The sequence below is a fragment of the Mesoplodon densirostris genome, chromosome 17, assembly GCF_025265405.1.
Source record: "Mesoplodon densirostris isolate mMesDen1 chromosome 17, mMesDen1 primary haplotype, whole genome shotgun sequence".
Classification (NCBI taxonomy): Eukaryota; Metazoa; Chordata; class Mammalia; order Artiodactyla; family Ziphiidae; genus Mesoplodon; species Mesoplodon densirostris.
In genome coordinates, this window is record NC_082677.1 from 67,643,094 (window position 1) to 67,662,162 (window position 19,069).

The 19,069-nt window shown below is 37.5% G+C and overlaps 1 protein-coding gene across 3 annotated transcripts in view; it reads left to right on the plus strand.

The window, feature by feature from the left end:
- The window catches only part of PCCA (propionyl-CoA carboxylase subunit alpha), a 349,043-nt gene that overhangs the window by 92,753 nt on the left and 237,221 nt on the right, over nt 1–19,069 (plus strand). For all 3 annotated transcript variants that reach the window (XM_060080286.1, XM_060080287.1, XM_060080288.1), the window contains one exon: nt 8,692–8,728. In XM_060080286.1, coding sequence (XP_059936269.1) covers nt 8,692–8,728 — 37 coding nt within the window. The remainder of the gene's footprint in view (nt 1–8,691; nt 8,729–19,069) is intronic.

Sequence of the window (19,069 nt, forward strand, 5' to 3'; positions counted from 1 at the left end):
GAGGAACTTCCAGGCATCCAAGCCTTTGTGTAATCCACTCCTCTTCAGTTTGGGTAAAACCTGTGATTCGCTTCTCTAAGAGAATATGGCAAAGGGTGATGGCATGTCACTCCCTTAATTAAGTTACATTATATGGCAAAGGTGATGGAATATCACTGCATTCACTTACATTAATAAGGCAAAGTAATTGAGTGTCGCTCCTGTGATTATGTTTTATTATAAAAGACTCCATTTTAGGAGACTAGAGAACAGATTCTAGGTGCTGGCTTGATGAAGGGAACAGCCGTATTGAGGAAACCCACATGGCAGTGAACTGCAGACAGCTTCGGAGGATCTAAGTAAAGATGATCTCCATTCGAGAGCCAGCAAGATGGTGGGGCCATCAGTCATACAGCCTCAAGGAAATAAATTCTGCCAGTCACCTGAATGAACTTGGATTTGTCCCCAGTTGAGCCTCCAAATGCAAATGCAGTCTAGCCCATACCTTGATTGCAGCCTTGAAAGGCCCTGAGCAGAGTATGACAAGTCTTTTCTTTATTAGGCTTTCAACTATTGGGTTTTAGTCCTTCTTTACATTCTCATCTTAGAGAGTTTGGGTAGTGGTTTTATGAGCCTTGGTCTATTCAGCCCTAATACTTCTGCCGGTATAATTGTACTCCAGCACCGCCCCCCCCCACCCCCCACCACACCCCGAGCAAGAAATCTGGCCTTCTTGAGATCGTCAGTTTGGGCTTGATTTAGCCACAAGGGTAGTGATGAGTCAGAGTCCAAATTAATTCTGTCTTGATGATTAGTAGCAGAGTCCTCAGGAGTTCAAGGACAAGGTCATTAGGAGAGCATTTGATCTGGAGATTCTATTTGCATTGTAGATTCTTTCGTATGAAGTCAGTGTGTATAATGTCTCATAGGAGGAAGGAATGTTCCTTGAATAAAGGTTCAAAGATGACAGTTGGGGTCTGGGACATGGGAAATGTGAGAAATATTAGAGATAACCATTATCTGAGTAATTGGTTGAGGCTGAGAGAGAGCTTCTGTAATGATGGAGGGATTTAAGTTTGATAGTGTACCGCCAGTATCAATAAGTGATAATTAGTGAAATTTCTCCTTTTGAGTTGATGACTGAAATGGGTACTTGATTCACTTTTGGAACATAGCCTGTTATATTTTTTTCCCTCATTTTCTTGGCTAATACAGAACAATTGTTTACTCATTGTTACTTCTGGTTGCAAAATCTGCAGGTGTCTTATCAAAAGACTGATATTCATTTCTGGAGCGGGAGCATCTGATTTTATCTGTAAGGCCATTCGTTTATTCTGCACCTAGTCATGCAGAACACTAGGTGTTTGAGAGTTTGCTTCCCTGTTTTTCCCTAAGGTGCGCCTCTCAGATGAATCATTCATACCAAAAGCTTATGAAAGAGTCTGTTATAATTCTAAACTATCCTTGGTGAAATTATGCCATCTAGAAAGATAAGAACATGAATTTGAGTTACAGATTTAATACATTTGAGGAGTAGTCTGACTTACAGCACAGGCAGCCTGAGACAAACCTGTTTACAAAAGTCTTGCAGTGGCTTACCAAATAATGGTTGGCCATCTCTAACTGCAGACCTGACAGTGTGCAGTGCCTTGGTGGTTTAGGATTTGGAGGGGAGATATCTTCCAGACCCAGACTCCCATGGACAAAAAAATAAGTCAAGACAGGGGAAAGTTTTCAAGGTTTTGATATGGGTTTCAAGGCAAATTTTGTCCTATTTGGATACCCTTGAAACCTTCTGAAGTCACTGGCTCCTGGACACATGAACATGAACTTATAGGTCCTATGCTTGTCTTCTTCCATTTGAACTTTGTATTACGGGCTCAGAACAAAAAATGTTGAGGATTTTTTGGAGCTCTCCCCAATGTGAGATTTTTCTCACCATTGTGGCTGGGGAGACCCCTGAGCGTGGGGGGCTCAGTGGGCATCAGAGGAGCACTGCAGTTTTTGAAGCTAGGATCTTGAACTGTGGCTTTTAGTAGGTCTTGAACTGATTCCAGTGGAGCCTCCAAGATTGCCTCAAAGCGATGGTATCCTTTACTGTAGTAGGTAGTAAACTTGGTTTTGCTTGATCAACAGGTTTTTTTGGTTGTCTTTTCAGGGAGGCTGCATTTGACAATCTGCATTTGAATTTCCAACCTCGGTTAATTTGGAAAATAGGGAAAAGTAGAAAAGTTGAAGAAAGTAAATCCACTGTCTTGTCAGCGTTGTCTTCTTGTATGCCTTAGGTGATTTCTAAGATCCTGTCACACTCTCAGATGATGATAGATTCTCATTACCTGTGTTAACTTAAGTATGGTATACAGTTCCTAACACCTCTTGTCTGAGTTAATTTGTTAAACCACAACTGAACCTGCAGGATGTAGTTTTCAGATAAGCATTTAAAAATAATTTTAAGAAATGCTCCTTTGTTTTTCAGACAAATGTTAATACTAGTTTTATTTCTAGTTTGCTTTTAATTATTTCTGATATGAGACTGTACATTTTTTTTCTTTTAAATTGGGTTATTTTAGAATCCTTGTGTAGTAATTCCACATTCATTTGGAACTACACTACTTTTCACATTTTGTAGTTTACATTTGTTAGGTAAAAGATTGCTTTTGATGGTATCTATGCAGATAGAGGTTTGCTGATGCAGATAGTGTAAATTTTTGGAATACCTTGTGGTTTTAGCAACTGCATTAAGCAATACTTTTGCATTGGAAGACTATATGTTCTAATTATAGATAATTCCATCTTTTAAAAATCCATACTTTTTTTTTCTCCCATTGATCTATGTTTTTTGTTTTTTTTTTTTTTTTTTGCGGTATGCGGGCCTCTCACTGTTGTGGCCTCTCCCGTTGCGGAGCACAGGCTCCGGACGTGCAGGCTCAGTGGCCATGGCTCACGGGCCTAGCCGCTCCGCGGCATGTGGAATCTTCCCAGACCGGGGCACGAACCCATGTCCCCTGCATCGGCAGGCGGATTCTCTATGGTATTTTTAAAGCAATTATTTTCTTGGCAACTATAGTCTACTATTTTTCCTCCAAGTACTTGAGTAAATTAATGTGGTTTCAGTTTGTTATATTTCTCCTTAAAACATTTGTTCCTTTTCCATTTGATTATTTTGAATGTTATCTGGACGTTATATGGAGATGGTTTCCCACATTCTTTTAAAACGTTGTGTGTGGTACTTAAGGAGTCTTCTGGAACGGTTTCCTATTGTCTTGTTCTTGAGTCACCCTTTTCATTAGAGAGAAACTAATGTTGTTTTAAAGTGTCATTTAAAGTAGTCAAGTATTCAAGTAGTCATCTGGTATGAAGTATTTGCCTTTCATTTTCTTCACTATCTTATTAACTTGATCTCAGGAACTTGAGAGCAGAATGAATGAAGAGTGTTCATCTGAAGCTGTTGGAAGACAGGGTTGGAATCCCAGCCCACTTGTTTAGCGAAAAATAACAAGCCGCAGACCCTGATTTCAAAGAGCTTCAAGTCCCCTTAGGGAGACCTACAGATAGACAGGCAATTTAATACATTTTAATAATGTGAAGCTCAGAGTATGTTGGGCCCATGTAGGAGGGTCACCTAACCTAGTTTAAGGGTGTCATGGTAGAACTTCCAGCGGAACGATATTTAAGTGATAACCTGAAGTCTGAGTAGTAGTGAGTTAGCTAAAAAGTGAGGGGAATTGATGGAGATGCAGCATTATGGTCAGTGAAAATATCTTGTAAAAGCTTGGAGCTGGGAGACCATGGGAACTTTAGCAAACTGCAGGTATGCAAGTGTGAGGGGCTGTAGTTAGACAGGGCTGGAGAGAGAATTAGGATCCAGATATGTATGACTTTGAATGCTGTGCATCTGGACGTGGAGGTTATTTTTGTGGCTTTGGGAGCCTCTGAATGGTTTCATGCAGAAGAGTTAACATGATAAAAATTGTGGAATTAGAAAACTTATTTTGATTATGATGTGGAAAATGGATTGGAGCAGTGCAAAACTTGAGGTTGGCAGACAAATTAGAATGCTCTTCCTTTAACCCAGACAAGAAATGTTAGGGGCCTAAAATAAGGTATTAGGATGGAGCAAAGTAGATGGTATAGGGAGACGCTGAAAGTTGAATCTGTAAGATTTTGTGATCTGTTAGATGTCAGGTGTGAAGCAGAGGGAGAAATCAACAAAGATTAAATTGCTGCATTTGGTTCTAATACCTACCAGTTTACCAGGAAATTTATTACACTTCTCTGAGTTTCTCTTGTTCTGTAAGAGAGAATAGTAATATTTACATCTCAGAGCAGAGTATGGTAGTATCTTTGAGTGAGGTTTATAAATTATGCAGTGTAGGTTTAAAGTAGTAATTGTTCTTATCACCTAGTTAGCCAGATTTTAAACACTGCACTTCTGCTTTAGCAGAAAGAGCCAATAATAACAACAACAAACTAGTGTGAAAGGAATCATTTAAAAAACCAAAAAATCGGAAAGCTGTGTCCTAGTAATTAAGAAGTACAATATTAGACATCAGTATCTTTTTTCCCTGCTAAACCGAGAATAACTTTCCTGATGATGCTTCAAAGGCTTTAAGGTTTTATATTTTTGAAAAGGGTCCAGTTATGTTTATCATGCTGTTTTACAATAAGAGAAACGTGTACTAAATTTTAGATTTGAAAATATCAATAAATTAAACAGAAAGAGTCTTCTGTTTGACTTGGAATTATCTGGAAAATAGAATCAGCTGGAACCTATCTCCTGAACCCAGGATTGTTGAAAGTTTTGCTGTACTTTGTATATGAATGCAGAATAGTTTGAGGATGTTTTTTGTGTACAGATAGAGCTTTTACCCATGGTGTCTTTTTTTTTTTTTTTTTTCTGATGTGGGCCATTTTTAAAGTCTTTATTGAATTTGTTACAGTATTGCTTCTGTTTTATGTTTTGTTTTTTTGGCCACTGAGGCATGCATGTGGGATCTTAGCTTCCAACCAGGGATTGAACCCGCACCCCCTGCACTGGAAGGCGAAGTCTTAACCACTGGACTGCCAGGGAAGTCCCATGCCCATAGTGTCTTGAAGCAATGATTATTTTGTTTTCTTCAGAAACAGTCACTGATTTGTTCAGAACCAGCTGAGGGAAGTAAACTAAGTAGCTTCCCATACTGATGAGTAGCAGGACTCTCATCCAGCGAGTACAGAATTCAGGGTTGGTAAGTAGGCTGTATGTAGCAAGTGAGAAGGGAGAGGTGTGGCCTGAATCGTGGGTGGTGGAGCCAGTATTGGACACTACTGTCACTGTAGAAATAAATTGGGTGTTTAACATCAGGGAGGACCACTTGAATTTGCCTGTCTTTGTTACAGATTTTACTTCCCTTCCCTGCCCAAGAAGAACCCTGCTTACCAGCTGTAAAGAGTACTCGGATCATCTGATCCAGTGAAGGGCACTGGACGTGCACGTGCACATTTTTGCAGTATTGTAGCGCCAGTATTAGTTCTGTATCATACAGGTTCAGAGAATGAGTGATGACCACAGGATAGGACAACCAAGGGCAGGCAGGAAAGGAACAAACTTGATAGTTGGGGGTGCGGGCTGCCCATTTTATCACATATTGCCAACCTTAACTGAGTGCTTACCATTTGCCAGACTCTGTTCTAGTGTGTTTCAGCTGTTACTAATCTCATCTTCTTAATAACCCTATGAGATATTATGTCCATCTTACAGATGAGGAAACCTAATTCCATAGAGGCATACTGGTAGGTAATGCGTTCACTGTCACTGAGCCAGCATTGAAGCCATGCCTTTGGGCTCCAGTATCTATGTTCTAAGCTGCTGGGCTTTGCTGCCTCACAGGTGGGTGCTACAGGCCATTAACAGATAAATTGGGCCTGCAGAAAAAGCATCCAGTTTTTTTTAGCTCCTTTTAACATTGTTGCGATCTACTTATTGGTTATAGCAACATCACCTACCTCATACTCTCTGTAAAACAGAATATTTTACTGTTTTATTCTTCAGTTGGATGATAGAGCTCACTTAATGTAAGCTGTGCTGAAATAGAGGAGTAGAAGAAATGGTTACTGGTTCTGTTGGCTTCTTTCCTCTTTCTCCATTTCTTGAACTGCTGCTGTTTTAGAATCATATAGCTTAATACTTTCCTGCAACCCTTTCCTTGTCAGATGAATTGTTGGTCTTTTTTTTTTTTTTACTACAAAATTTTTTTCTACCTGTAGCCCTACAGGGAAGTTACACTGTGGGATGTGTCAGTGCCATTGAATTTGGAGCTATTGGGCTGGCCAAAAAGTTCATTTGGGTTTTTCTGTAACATCATGCGGCAAAACCCGAACGAACTTTTTGGCCAACCCCAATATATAGGACCTTTTTATCTCTTTAAAAGTAGTTTAGTATATGTGCTGAAAGAACATATTGGAGCTAGGTGTACTTAATTGTTTATTGTTAAAACTGATGATAGAGATTTTTAATGTCTAGTACATAATATATGCTTAATTAAATATTTTGGGATGAATGAATGAGAAGTGAAAAATTAATTTTAAAGACAGTTTGATTTTACTTGGAAGGTCATTTAGTAGAATTTGCTTTTCATAGTAAGAAAACTTAAGCATACTGATTAGTTAAAAACACAAGATTGTTTTGTGGCAGTTTATCGAAGTGTTGGATTTGTAGCAGCTAAAGAATTTTTAGAAGTTTTGCTTTGTGTAAACATATCTCTCTGTACACAGTCCATCCATAGTATGTATATATAAATACGTATTAAAATATTACTAATGAACTAACATTGCCTGTTAGTTCTCTCAAGGTCATGAACCTTTTAGATAGCAGGGTTTTTTCTCTCTGAATATCTTTTGCAAATATACTATTACACGTTTGAAAGAAAAGACATGTTAAAAGTTTCCTCCTAGGCTTCTTATAATCCAGTCTCCATCAGCCAGCACTCTTCCTGTATTTTGTTCGCGAGGCACTAATTGTCCGCATTTGGCAGGTTTAACACTTCCTGACAGGGAGGCTATTAAGGGCAAGTGTTCTCCTCCAGTAACTGTCACTGGCTTGAACAAAGAACCTTCAAACTCAATGTGTGGAAACCACTAACATTATTAAATGACCCTTTTCATGGATTTTTATCCCTTTAAGCTAAAATTTGGAGAATGTAAGGTCAGTGAAAACAGCAAGGTGTAATAAAGCAGTAAACCTGGATGTTTTGCCGGTAGAATGGGAAGTATAGATTTATCTCTTACTTGAAAACAATTGTTATTTGGAAAATCTCATTAGCAGATGTGACTGCTTGGAGTTAAAAAAAAAAAAAAGACTGAAAACTGATGTTGCTTTCAGGACTGCTTTGAACTTAACAAGCACCTATTTGTGGAGCAGACTGGCTAATGAAAGGAAATTAAATTTTTCTGACAACTTCCCCTGCCAACCTCCTTATTCAGGGGACGTTATTAGGTACTGAAGACTTTTAAGGAAGATTTTTTTTTTTTATTAGACATGAATGAAGCAGTTATAAACATCCCCCGCCCTCCCATTTTGGGGGAGGATTCTGACATGGTTACTCTACATTTTTGAAGTATTAGCTTAAAAGCTTAAAAAATACCAACCTTTACTTTGATATTTTAAAGTTATTTTCTAAAAATTCAGGCATTCTTACCAGCTAATGGTTTCAAAACATTATTGTCATTCCCTGTGATAGTTTAGTTTATGTCACTGAATTATTTAAAAAGTTAAATTTACTAGGATTTACTTGGATTTAAAATCTTTTCAGCTTTCTCTTTACTGTTATCTGGGGGAAATGTCCTGTGTTGGACGTGTTAGGTGAGAATTAATGATCAATGAAATGGTTTAGATTCAAGGGAAGTTTTGGTCCATTCAGTGGCATTGGTTGATATTTAGCAGTAAGTAATCCTTACATTCATAAACTTTTACCTTGTGCTGTTTTATTTATTTTTATTTTTAAAATTTTTATTGAAGTATAGTTGATTTACAGTGTTACCTTGTACTGTTTTAGAATGCCTTTTCTTTCCTTGGCTTTTTGGTAGTTTTCCCCCCACTAGATGGTTCATTGAATTTCAGGTTTTAATTTATGTTAACAAGATGTAACTGGTAAAGGTAAAATATGTACCCAAAAAAAGGGTGAAAGAAAAAAGAAAAAGTAATGCAGATTACTAAAGGAATTTTTTGAGGGGAACAATTGGCAATTCCTATAGATACGAGAAACTTACTTTTTTGTTTCTGGAAAATCTGTTGATCTCCTCCCAAACAATAGAGAATCAACTCCCCCTGCTGACAGAATCAAGGAAAACATGACATATAAATATCAGAGACAGAAACAAGCTGGCTGTGGACAAGCTTTAATGATCTGATTTATGGTTCAGTATTGATTGTAAACATCTCAATTCTGCCGTTAAATTCCAGCAACTGCACCAAATCACTTGGCAATTCTGGTAGTGCTTCCTGCCAGCTCATTTCAAACTGCTTTGAGTTTCTTAATATAATAAGGATGAGGTAGAATTTACATTCCACTTATGGTATTAATTTTACATTTCTCTGAATAAAAAGAGTTAGAAGGTTGTAAACTTGAACATTCAATGAATCGGAGGAAGCAGCAGTGCAATATATGACTGCCCTAAAGACATTGTGCAATGGTTGATGGGATTAATGTTGGGTCTCATTTCCTGCTTTTACAGGATGCAGATGAAGCTGTCAGAATTGCAAGGGAAATTGGTAAGTTCTCAATTTTGGTAGGATTTCTATGTCTTTTAGCAGATATGGTTGAGTAAACATGTAATACGTAATTCCCGAGGAGCAAATAATAGTTTAATAGTTTCAGGTTTCTGATTACTTGTTCCTCTGGAAGAATTTATCAGCGGAATTACCATATTCTATTATGAAAGGGAACTTTAAGGAGTAATTTGACCTTAATTATAGTTCCTTTGTAAGAGAAAATCACTGGCTAATTAAAAGAAGGAATTGTCTTAATAGTTCTTGAGATTGGATGTAATATAAATTTATATATATGTAGTTGAATGCAACTTACTAAAGGACATACATGATTAACATGAAGATTTCGTATTTGACAAGGCTCTTCACGTTTTTACCTTTTCCTAAGAATTTAAGTATCAACTTAAAAATCTTGCTAGGAAAGAGAAAATAGAATGTGAGAAATGAGAACAGAATATTCTAAATTGGAGTAAAAGGTAAACTGAAGGATGTCTTAATGACTGTTTTACTTGCCTGTTGTATGTATAATTATACTGGGGCAGTGCTTCCTGACTTTTTATTTTCAAAAATATTCCTGGCACTCTTGACATTGTATTTTCAATACCTGTTAATTAAGAAAATGCATGGGCATACTTTTATCATAGATTAGTAATGCTATTAAATAACTTTACAGTTTATTAATCAGTTCATATTTGATTACATTTGACAGAAATTTGTAGGTAGATGAGAGAAATTAGCCAATGCTTGGTAGTTAGGAATTCACAGCATCTTAGCATTCCTGCACTGATGGGGCCAAGCTTTTCAGCATCCCACATTAATATTTCTTTTCTCTGATTATTTAGAATTATTTTATTCATTTGGAGAGCATTTACTTTGGCTGATTTGACTGATATAGGTCCTGGACTTAAGACCAGGCCCTAGAAAATCTTATTTTATCTGACTATAACATCTCTTCATTAATCATTTCTTCAGGCTTCAAAAAGCATCAAAAAGCATCTCAGTACTTCTCAGGAAGATTTGCTAGATTCTGAATATAGGTTGGACTACATGGAACTGATTTGTGGTTTATGTCTTTAAGAAAATCAAAAGCTTCTCTCTGTGGTTTGAAATCACTGCATTCCTCATAGCCTAAGAGGCTATAACATGTCTGCTGGCTTTTGAGGAGACTTTCCTAAAATAATTTTATTTTGTTGTGTACTTGCAAATGTCAAAAGTCATCTTTCTAGTTCTAGTTTAGATATTATTATCATCTGTATAACAGGACATAATAATACTGTTATCACAATAGTATCTACATAAAAAGAACAGAATATTTGGAGAAGTTTAGAGAAATAAAAAGGGGTTAGGAGAAAATCTTGAATTCCGTTGGTGTGTCACAATTTGAATCATGAATCTTCAGCTCTTGAGAATTCCCTTTGTATAAATGGCAGGTTGCTTTGCTTGCTCTTTGTCTTCCACTTTAAGGAAAAAAAAAATTGTGACCTTTAAAATAACCAGTGAATCATGGTGGGACTCGGACCAGTTGTCATCACTTGGCTTTTTCCTCCCTTACTATTTTAGTGCTGTACTTAACCACCCTCAACACCCTTCAGTTTTTTACTTACTAAGTTTATCTAATTCAATGAAGGCTCTTTTCTTTATATTTGGGCACATCCGTTATGGTCCTTCTTCTTTCCTGTCTTTCCTCTAGTTCTTCCTCAGTTGCTCCTTCTCATTCGTGAAATGAATGATCGCAATCATGGCTATTAAGTATAAGAGTGCTAGTGTTTTGCTTATGCTGAAAGAAAGGGAAGCCATAAAATTTGAGGCGAAGTAAAACATAATAAAGAACCAGGGTCATCAGCCTTATAAAGCTTTTGAAATTTCCCTGAAAACCCCCTCTGAGTCACTACTGAAACCTCCCATAAAACCTTTTCCCTCAAGTGCCAGCTTCTAAAATAAGTTAAATTACACATTATTAAAGTTTCTTGGTTTTCTGTATTGTTCGGTTGATTCATCACTTTTCTACTAATTTTATTGAGATATATCACATTTTAACTACATTATGATTTTGATGACTTCTTGTGAGTTTGTCTAAGAGTTGAATTGAACATTGATTCCCTGGGAAAATACATTCCCAGTTCTAAACAACTGAATTATAATCAACCTTTGAACCTATCCATTTGTAGGTTGCGGATGGTCCATTTGTCATGCCTATTCACAGATTTCTGTTTTACCTCTTTCTGTGTTACATGGTGAAAATGAAATTGATTGTCTTTTCTGTGGTTCCCTTCTCTCTCACATCTGTACTTCTTTTCTGGAAACAGGGATCTGGGCTGCCTAAGGAGGAAACTACCGCGTTGAGCATTGATGAATTAGGTGCCTTTTGCATAATAGTAGCTCTTGTTTATGGAGCATTTTTTCCATGTAGCAGGCACTTTGTGAATGTTATTTCTAATGCTAATTCTTGGGTTAATTATTTTCATTTACATTTAAGAAACTAAGGATTAGAAATGGTAAGTAATTTGCTCAAGGTCACAGAGCTACTGAGTGGTGGGCTACTTTAAATTTAGGGTCATTTAGCTCCAAAGAGCATGGATTTTTCACTATACTTTGGAAAACTAATGGTATTAGAGGTTGAGAGCTAAAATTTGAGTTACCACTTTGTGTAAAATAGTATAAGGCACTTAATCATGTTATATGTGGAATTTAAGAATCAGACAGCCCCTTACCATTGACAGGGTGAGAGACAGTTAAGACTTAATATGTTACTTCTATGTCCTTGTTTTTTGGCCTTCCTTGTCTCCCTCATTCTCACTCCTGATTTTTTCCTTTTGACCTCTCTTAAGTTTAAAGATACAGGGCTATTGATCCCCAGTTTATCTTTAACCCCAGAGATAGGCAACAGCAATCAGTAAGCTTGATTTGCATTAAAGTTTGAGCTTTTTACTGGATCAAAGGTCCTTAATACAATCAAGCCAAAACTGATTCTTAAAAGGAAAAGAATTTGTAAATCGAAACCCTGTTCTTTAACAACTTCCAGATTATTCTGATTGTTTTCTTTTCTTCTGCCTGTCTTCCTTACAGTCACAAATCGTACCCAATTTAAGAAAATTTTTTTTGATCCTCAGATCCCCCATGCTCCAAACCTGTTTCTCCCACGGTTTCTACATCTCGGTAGATGTCACTCCATTCACTCAGTGGCTAGCAAGTTAAAACCCAAGATCTATCCTGGTGCCTTTTCCCCTGTCATCCTGTTGTCAGTCTATCAATAGATACTGTCAAGTCTTCATTCAAAATATCTCCCATATTCACTACTCACTATCTTGACTCCCAACACTCTCCTCCAGACTACCATTGTTCTTGCAGGGACTAGGATAATGGTTTTCCTACTTCTTTTCTTAAACACTTCAAAGCCATTCTCCACATAGCAGTCAGTGTGATATTTTAAAACTCTAAATAATACGGACACACCCCATCTCATCCCACCCAATTGATCCCAGCTTTAAACCCGTTAATGGCTTTCCATTGCACTTAGATAAAATTAAAATTCCTTCCTGTGACTACAAGCCCCAGATGATTTGACACCAGCCTTTCTCTCCAATCTCATTTTATACTCCTCCCTTCCTTGCCTGCCATACTTCAGTCACACTGGCTTTCTTTTTAAATTTATTTATTTTATTTATTTTTGGCTGCGTTGGATCTTCGTGGCTGCGCGTGGTCTTTCTCTAGTTGTGGCTCGCGGGCTCTAGAGCGCAGGCTCAGTAGTTGTGGCACAGGGGCTTAGTTGCTCCGCGGCATGTGGCATCTTCCCGGACCAGGGCTTGAACCTGTGTCCCCTGCATTGGCAGGCGGATTCGTAACCACTGCGCCACCAGGGAAGTCCCTACACTGGCTTTCTTGATTACATCAAACTTCAGGACCTTAGAATAAGATTTTTTGGGGGTGGGGTGGGAAGCCTGGAATACTCTTGCTGATATCTTCACATAGATGGCTCCTTGTAGCCTTTCATATCTTGGCTTAAATGTCATGTCTTCAAGAGAAGACACTCTAACATTACCACTCAGTAATTCTGTTTTATAACCATATTCCAAATTTCTGCAAAGTACTCATGCCTTTTGGATATTTTTCTTGTTTTTTAACTTTTTCCTCAATGTGTTATTTTGAAAATTTTAAATCATACAACATTTTGAAAGACTTTTACAGTGTATACCTATATACCCAACACCAACACTCCACTATTAATCTTTTGCTAGGTTTGCTTTATCGCTTATCTATCCATTGGTTAATCCATTTTAATTTTGGTGCATTTCAAAGTACATTGCAAGTATCAGTATGCATCCCACTAAATACTTCAACATAGATGTCTTTAACTTAATTAAGTATTTGTATACAATTTGGCTATCTTGAGGCAAAATTTATATACAGTAACATGAACAGGTCTGAAGTGTGCATTTGCTGATTTTGATGTATGCATACCCACCCTGTGTAACCCAAAACCCCACTAAGACGTTGGACATTACTGTCACCCCAGAAAGTTCCCTCATACTCCTTCCATGTCAGTATCACCCCCTCAGGTTTAGAGACAACCTGTTCTAAATTTTTATACTAATTATTTGATTTAAAAAAATTGAGGTAAAATTTAAATAGTATAAAATCTGGCCTCTCAAAGTGTACAATTCAGTGTTTTTTAGTATATGCACAGGATTAATGAACCATCACCACAGGCTAATTCTAGAACATTTTCATTACGCCTAAAAGAAACTCTCTATCCATTAATATTCACTCCTTATTTCCTGGCCCCTGACAATCACCAATTTACTTTCTGTTTCTATGGATTTACCTATTCTGGATATTTCATATAAATGGAATCATAAAACATGTGACCTTTTGTATCTTTTATGTTTTCAGAGTTCATCCATGTTTTACCATATATCAGTACTTCATTCCTTTTATGACCAAATTAATATTCCATTGTGTGTTTGTACCACATTTTGTTTATCCATTCACCTGCGGATGGACGTTGGTTTGTTTCCAGCTGTTGACTGTTGTAGATAGTGCTGCTGTGAATATGCATATACATGTATATGTTTGCGTACCTGTTTTCAATTATTTTGGTATGTACCTAGTTGTGGAATTGCTGGTTTATATGGTAAATCTAGGTTTAACTTTTTGAGGAACCTCCAAACTGTTTTCCACAGTGGCTGAATCATTTTACATTCCTACTAGCAATGTATGAGGTTTCCAATTTCTTCACATCCTTGCCAATACTTGTTACTTTCTTTTTTCTTTCTTTTTTAAAAAAATATTATGGCCATCCTAGTATGTGTGAAATGGTATCTCACTGTGCCAGACATTGGCAGAATGGATAAAAAACATGATCCAACTCTTTGCTGTCTATGAGAAACTCACTTTAGATCCAGAGACAGAAATACATTAAAAGCAAAAGGATGGAAAAAGATATCCCATGCAAATAGTAATCAAAAGAGAGCTAGGGTGGCTATACTAATATCAGACAAAACAGACTTTAAGCCTAAAACTGTCATAAGAGACAAAGACATTATACATTGATTATTTTAAACATATTGACTATTATAAACATCTATGCACCAAACTGCAGAGATGCAAAATATATGAGGTAAACATTGACAGAATTGAAAGGAGAAATAGATTGTTCTACAATAATAGTTGGGGACTTCAATAGTACCATTTAAATATTGGGTAGGATATCTACAGAGAAGATCAGTAAGGAAGTAGAGATCTTAACACTTTAAACCAATGAGACCTTATAGATATATATATAGAACACTCTACCCAACAATAGAATACGTATTTTTCTCAAGTAATTCTCTATTAAAAGGAAGAGTGGGGCTTCCCTGGTGGCGCAGTGGTTGAGAGTCCGCCTGCCGATGCAGGGGACACGGGTTCGTGCCTTGGTCCGGGAAGATCCCACGTGCCGCGGAGCGGCTAGGCCCGTGAGCCATGACCGCTGAGCCTGCGCGTCCGGAGCCTGTGCTCCGCAGCGGGAGAGGCCACAACAATGAGAGGCCCGCATACCGCACACACACACACACACACACACACACACACACAAAAATCTAGAATTATTCAAGTAAATTTAGTTTGTGGTTGTTAATGACTATAGCTCATCAATTCATATAGGCTGTGCTTGGATTCACTAGGCAGGACTAAAGGAAGTTTTTTGGAATCTAAGATTTAAATGTATGAGAGTCTTTTCCTGAACCTCATTGCCTTCACACTAACTGTTGACGTGACATCTTAACGTTCTTTGCAAGTTATGCTCTCCCATATGCCTTGGCCTCTGTCTCTGATAAGTGTATAGGAATTGCTTTGTCTTTTCTTCTCTGCCCTGGCTATTTTTTTCCTTGTCCTTTGCCTCTTCTTCTCATCTTTCTTTTGGCATGGTATAACGTTAAAAAAGGTTGCTCTTTTTTTTTTTTTTTTAAATATAGAAGAACAAATTTTTCATGCTAAAGAGGGATAGAAATACTTAGCTAAGCCCTGAAATCTTTTATTTCTTTTATTTATTTCATGCTGCTTAGAAAACTTTTCACATGTAGTATATGACTTTGTGGTTAAAGATATATTGAGGAAGCCTTTGAAAAGATATTACAATTTATACCTTTTTCATAATCTTAGGTAACGTTAATTCATTTTCCAATTTGGTCCTCAGTAGAAGACACATTTACTATCTTATCTATCTATCTATCTATCTATCTATTTGTTTATGAGATTTATTAAGAAATGCCTAAGGTTGAAGAAAATGGTGTTAAAGTATTCTTTGTAAAATTCATTAAAGAATGAGGTTTTCGGGCTTCCCCGGTGGTGCAGTGGTTGAGAGTCCGCCTGCCGATGCAGGGGACACAGGTTCGTGCCCCGGTCTGGGAAGATCCCACATGCCGCGGAGCGGCTGGGCCCGTGAGCCATGGCCGCTGAGCCTGCGCGTCCGGAGCCTGTGCTCCGCAACAGGAGAGGCCACAACAGTGAGAGGCCTGCGTACCACAAAAAAAAAAAAAAAAAAAAGAATGAGGTTTTCATTTTGCAGTTTTCCTATTGTTGAAGTAATGCAGTCATTTAAGGTTAGAATGATAGTACCTGGGAGTTGGGAACGTGTATTCCGTGTCCCTTCTTTCTTTCCCATTGTCACTTGGGTACTTACATTTTCTTTTATTACGCCAGTATCCACATCTTGGGTTTAAGCATGACTTCACAAGTTCTCTCTCTGTATTTTACCATGTCATATTTGTTTCCACTGCCTCCCTCTCTTGGTTTTTTTTTTTTTTTTTTGGCTGTACGCGGGCCTCTCACTGCTGTGGCCTCTCCTGTTGCGGAGCACAGGCTCTGGACACACAGGCTCCGCGGCCATGGCTCGCGGGCCCAGCCGCTCCGCGGCATGTGGGATCTTCCGGGATCGGGGCACGAACCCGTGTCCCCTGCATCGGCAGGCGGACTCTCAGCCACTGCGCCACCAGGGAAGCCCCCTCTCTTGGTTTTATTGTAGTTCATTCTTGCATGCCTTTTCTTTTTTCTATTACTCTATTGAAAAAGGCTCTGCGTAGTGTTGGACACTAATGTGAAGACATTAAGACTGGTTTTTGTTTGGAAACTTTCTGTCTGTGAACCCATTCTGCTCTAACCTATACACTGACATGTGCTTGATTTCTGATCCCTGGATCAGAGTTAGGGATCTAGTATTTTTTATTTGCCCAAATAGAGGGAAATAGGTAGACCAGATCAGTTTTTCCCAAAAATATGTAATTGCCTTTCTTTGCCATATTAAAACAAAGTACTGTTATGTATTGGTTTACTTTCTTATAACACAGCTTGATTATATCTTTATGTGTATAATATTAGTTCATTCTTATTTAAACTCAGTGTATGTATATAGTTATGTATTTATGTGTGCATGGCTATCTTAGGAAAGGCAAAATATCCTGTGCCCACTTCACCCTTTTTCATTTTCCAGTGGTAAAAACTCAGTGATAATAAATATCACCTACACATACCTTTTTTAGAGGTTGTGTATATCTGTGGTAGTAGTAGATACGAATAATTCATAGTTGGATTGCAACACATATATGTTTACATTCTAGCTACTGGATAATTATAGACCACAGATAGATACAAATATGCATCACCTCAGTCTGAAGTGTGCTAAACCAAAGATATACCAAAACTAAATTGATAATGATAAAACTAAATGAACTATATAACTAATTTGTAATTAAAAGACAACAGTAAAAAGTGGAAAATTATGACCAAATAAACACAACATGGGAAATGCATTGATGATGGAATTTATTTTCCCAAATTGCTTGGAACTATCTCTTTGTATTCACAATAGGAACTTTTCAGTGTAGCCAAGTGTTGCATGACAGCCAAATTGCCTAGTAGATTTTGAATTACATTTCCTCGGAAAACTTAGTCATGTGCTAATTTTTATTTGAGTCTATGCAATTGTCATTAGTTTATCAGAGCTCCAGTATTTCGTACTTGTATTGCCCTTCGCCTGTGACCTTAAACAACAAAAATTTACTTTTTCTTTATCCTACATGTTTATTTCCCATTGGTAAGATTGTGGGGTGGGGAGGAGTTGTGTGCCATCTGAAATGGCCTGGATCACAGAGGTAGGAAGTAGAAGGGTCTCGATTGTGACCAGCAGTGAGGCTTTCTCTGTGGCTCAGCGTTCACTATTATATTGCGTTATGTGGTCCTGCCATTTGCATATCGTTGTCAGCCTTTCCTGAATCTTGAATTCATCAGCTTCTCTCCATTTATCCTGCTGTTGTCTTTGTTTAAGGTAGTGTCATCTCTTGCCTAGGTCACTGTAATAGCCTTCCACATGTGCTCCTCTGCCACAGATGGGACATCTGTCCTAGAAGCAGACTCTGGAATTTTATTGGGACCAACACATGTGAGGGAGTGAAAGAAACTGGATTGAAGGAGAAGTTGAATTGAGTTGAGATGCAGACTCAACAAAGGCCTTAGCTAATCCTAGAGAGAATTCTGCATATTGGTTGGTCTTTTATAGTTGTCTCAAGTTGGGCATATCTTGGTTGTTTCTAGGTTTTGGCGACTATGAATAGAGGTGCTATAAACATTTGTGCACAAGTTTTTGTGTGGACATAAATTTTCAACTCAGTTGGGTAAGTATCTAGGACTGTAACTGCTGAGTCACATGGTAAGACTATATTTAGCTTTAGGTAGGATCACTTTGCATTCCCACCATCCGAGAGTAAGTTTCCTGTTGCTCTGCATCTTTGATAGCATTTGGTATTGTCAGTATTTTGGATATTAGCCATTCTAATAGGTGTGTAATAGTATCTCATTGTTGTTTCAATTTGCATTTCCCTGATGACATAGGATGTTGAACATCTTTTCATATGCTTATTTGAGTTTTAAGAGCTCTGTATATTTTAGATATAAATTCTCTATCAGATATGTTTTACAGTTATTTTCTCTTAGGCTGTGACTTGGGTCTGCATTCTCTTAAGAGTGTTTTTGCAGAGCAGAAGTGTTTAATTTTAATCAAGTCCAATTTATCAATGTTTTTCTTTCATGGATTGTACTTTTGGTGTTTGTAAAAACTTATCACCAAACCAAAGGTCACCTAGATTTTCTCTTATTTTCTAGAAATTTTATTGTTTAGCATTGTATAGTTGGGTCTACAATCTGCTTTGAGTTAACTTTTGTGAAATGTATAAGGACTGTGTCTAGATTCATTTTTTTGCCTATGGATGTCCAGTTGTTCTAGTACCATTTGTTGAAGAGACTGTCCTTTCTCCATTGAGCTGCTTTTGCTTTCTTGTCAAGGATCAGTTGACTGTATTTGTGTGGGTTTATTTCCAGGCTTTTTATGCTATTCCACTGATTGATTTGTCTGTTCTTTTACCAATATCATGGTGGTTTTATTACTTAGCTTTATAGTAAGTCTTGAAGTTGGGTAATGTCAGTCTTTCATGTTTGTTACCCTCTTTTAATATTGTGTTGGCCATTATGGGTCTCCTGCTTTTCTATATAAATGTTAAAGTCTTTTTGTTGATATACACAAAATAACGTGCTGGGATTTTGGTTGGGATTGCATTGAATCTATAGATCAGTTTGGGGAGAATTGGTATCTCAACAGTATTGAGTCTTCCTATCCATGCATATGGAATCTTTCTCCATTTATTTAGATCTTCCTTAATTTCATTTATCAGCATTTTGTAGTTTTCCACATATAGATACTGTACATATTTTGTTAGATTTATGCCTAAGTATTGTATTTTGGAGGGGGCTAATGTAAATGGTACGGTGTTTTTAATTTCATGTTTTAATTGCTGGTATTTGGGAATGCAGTCAACT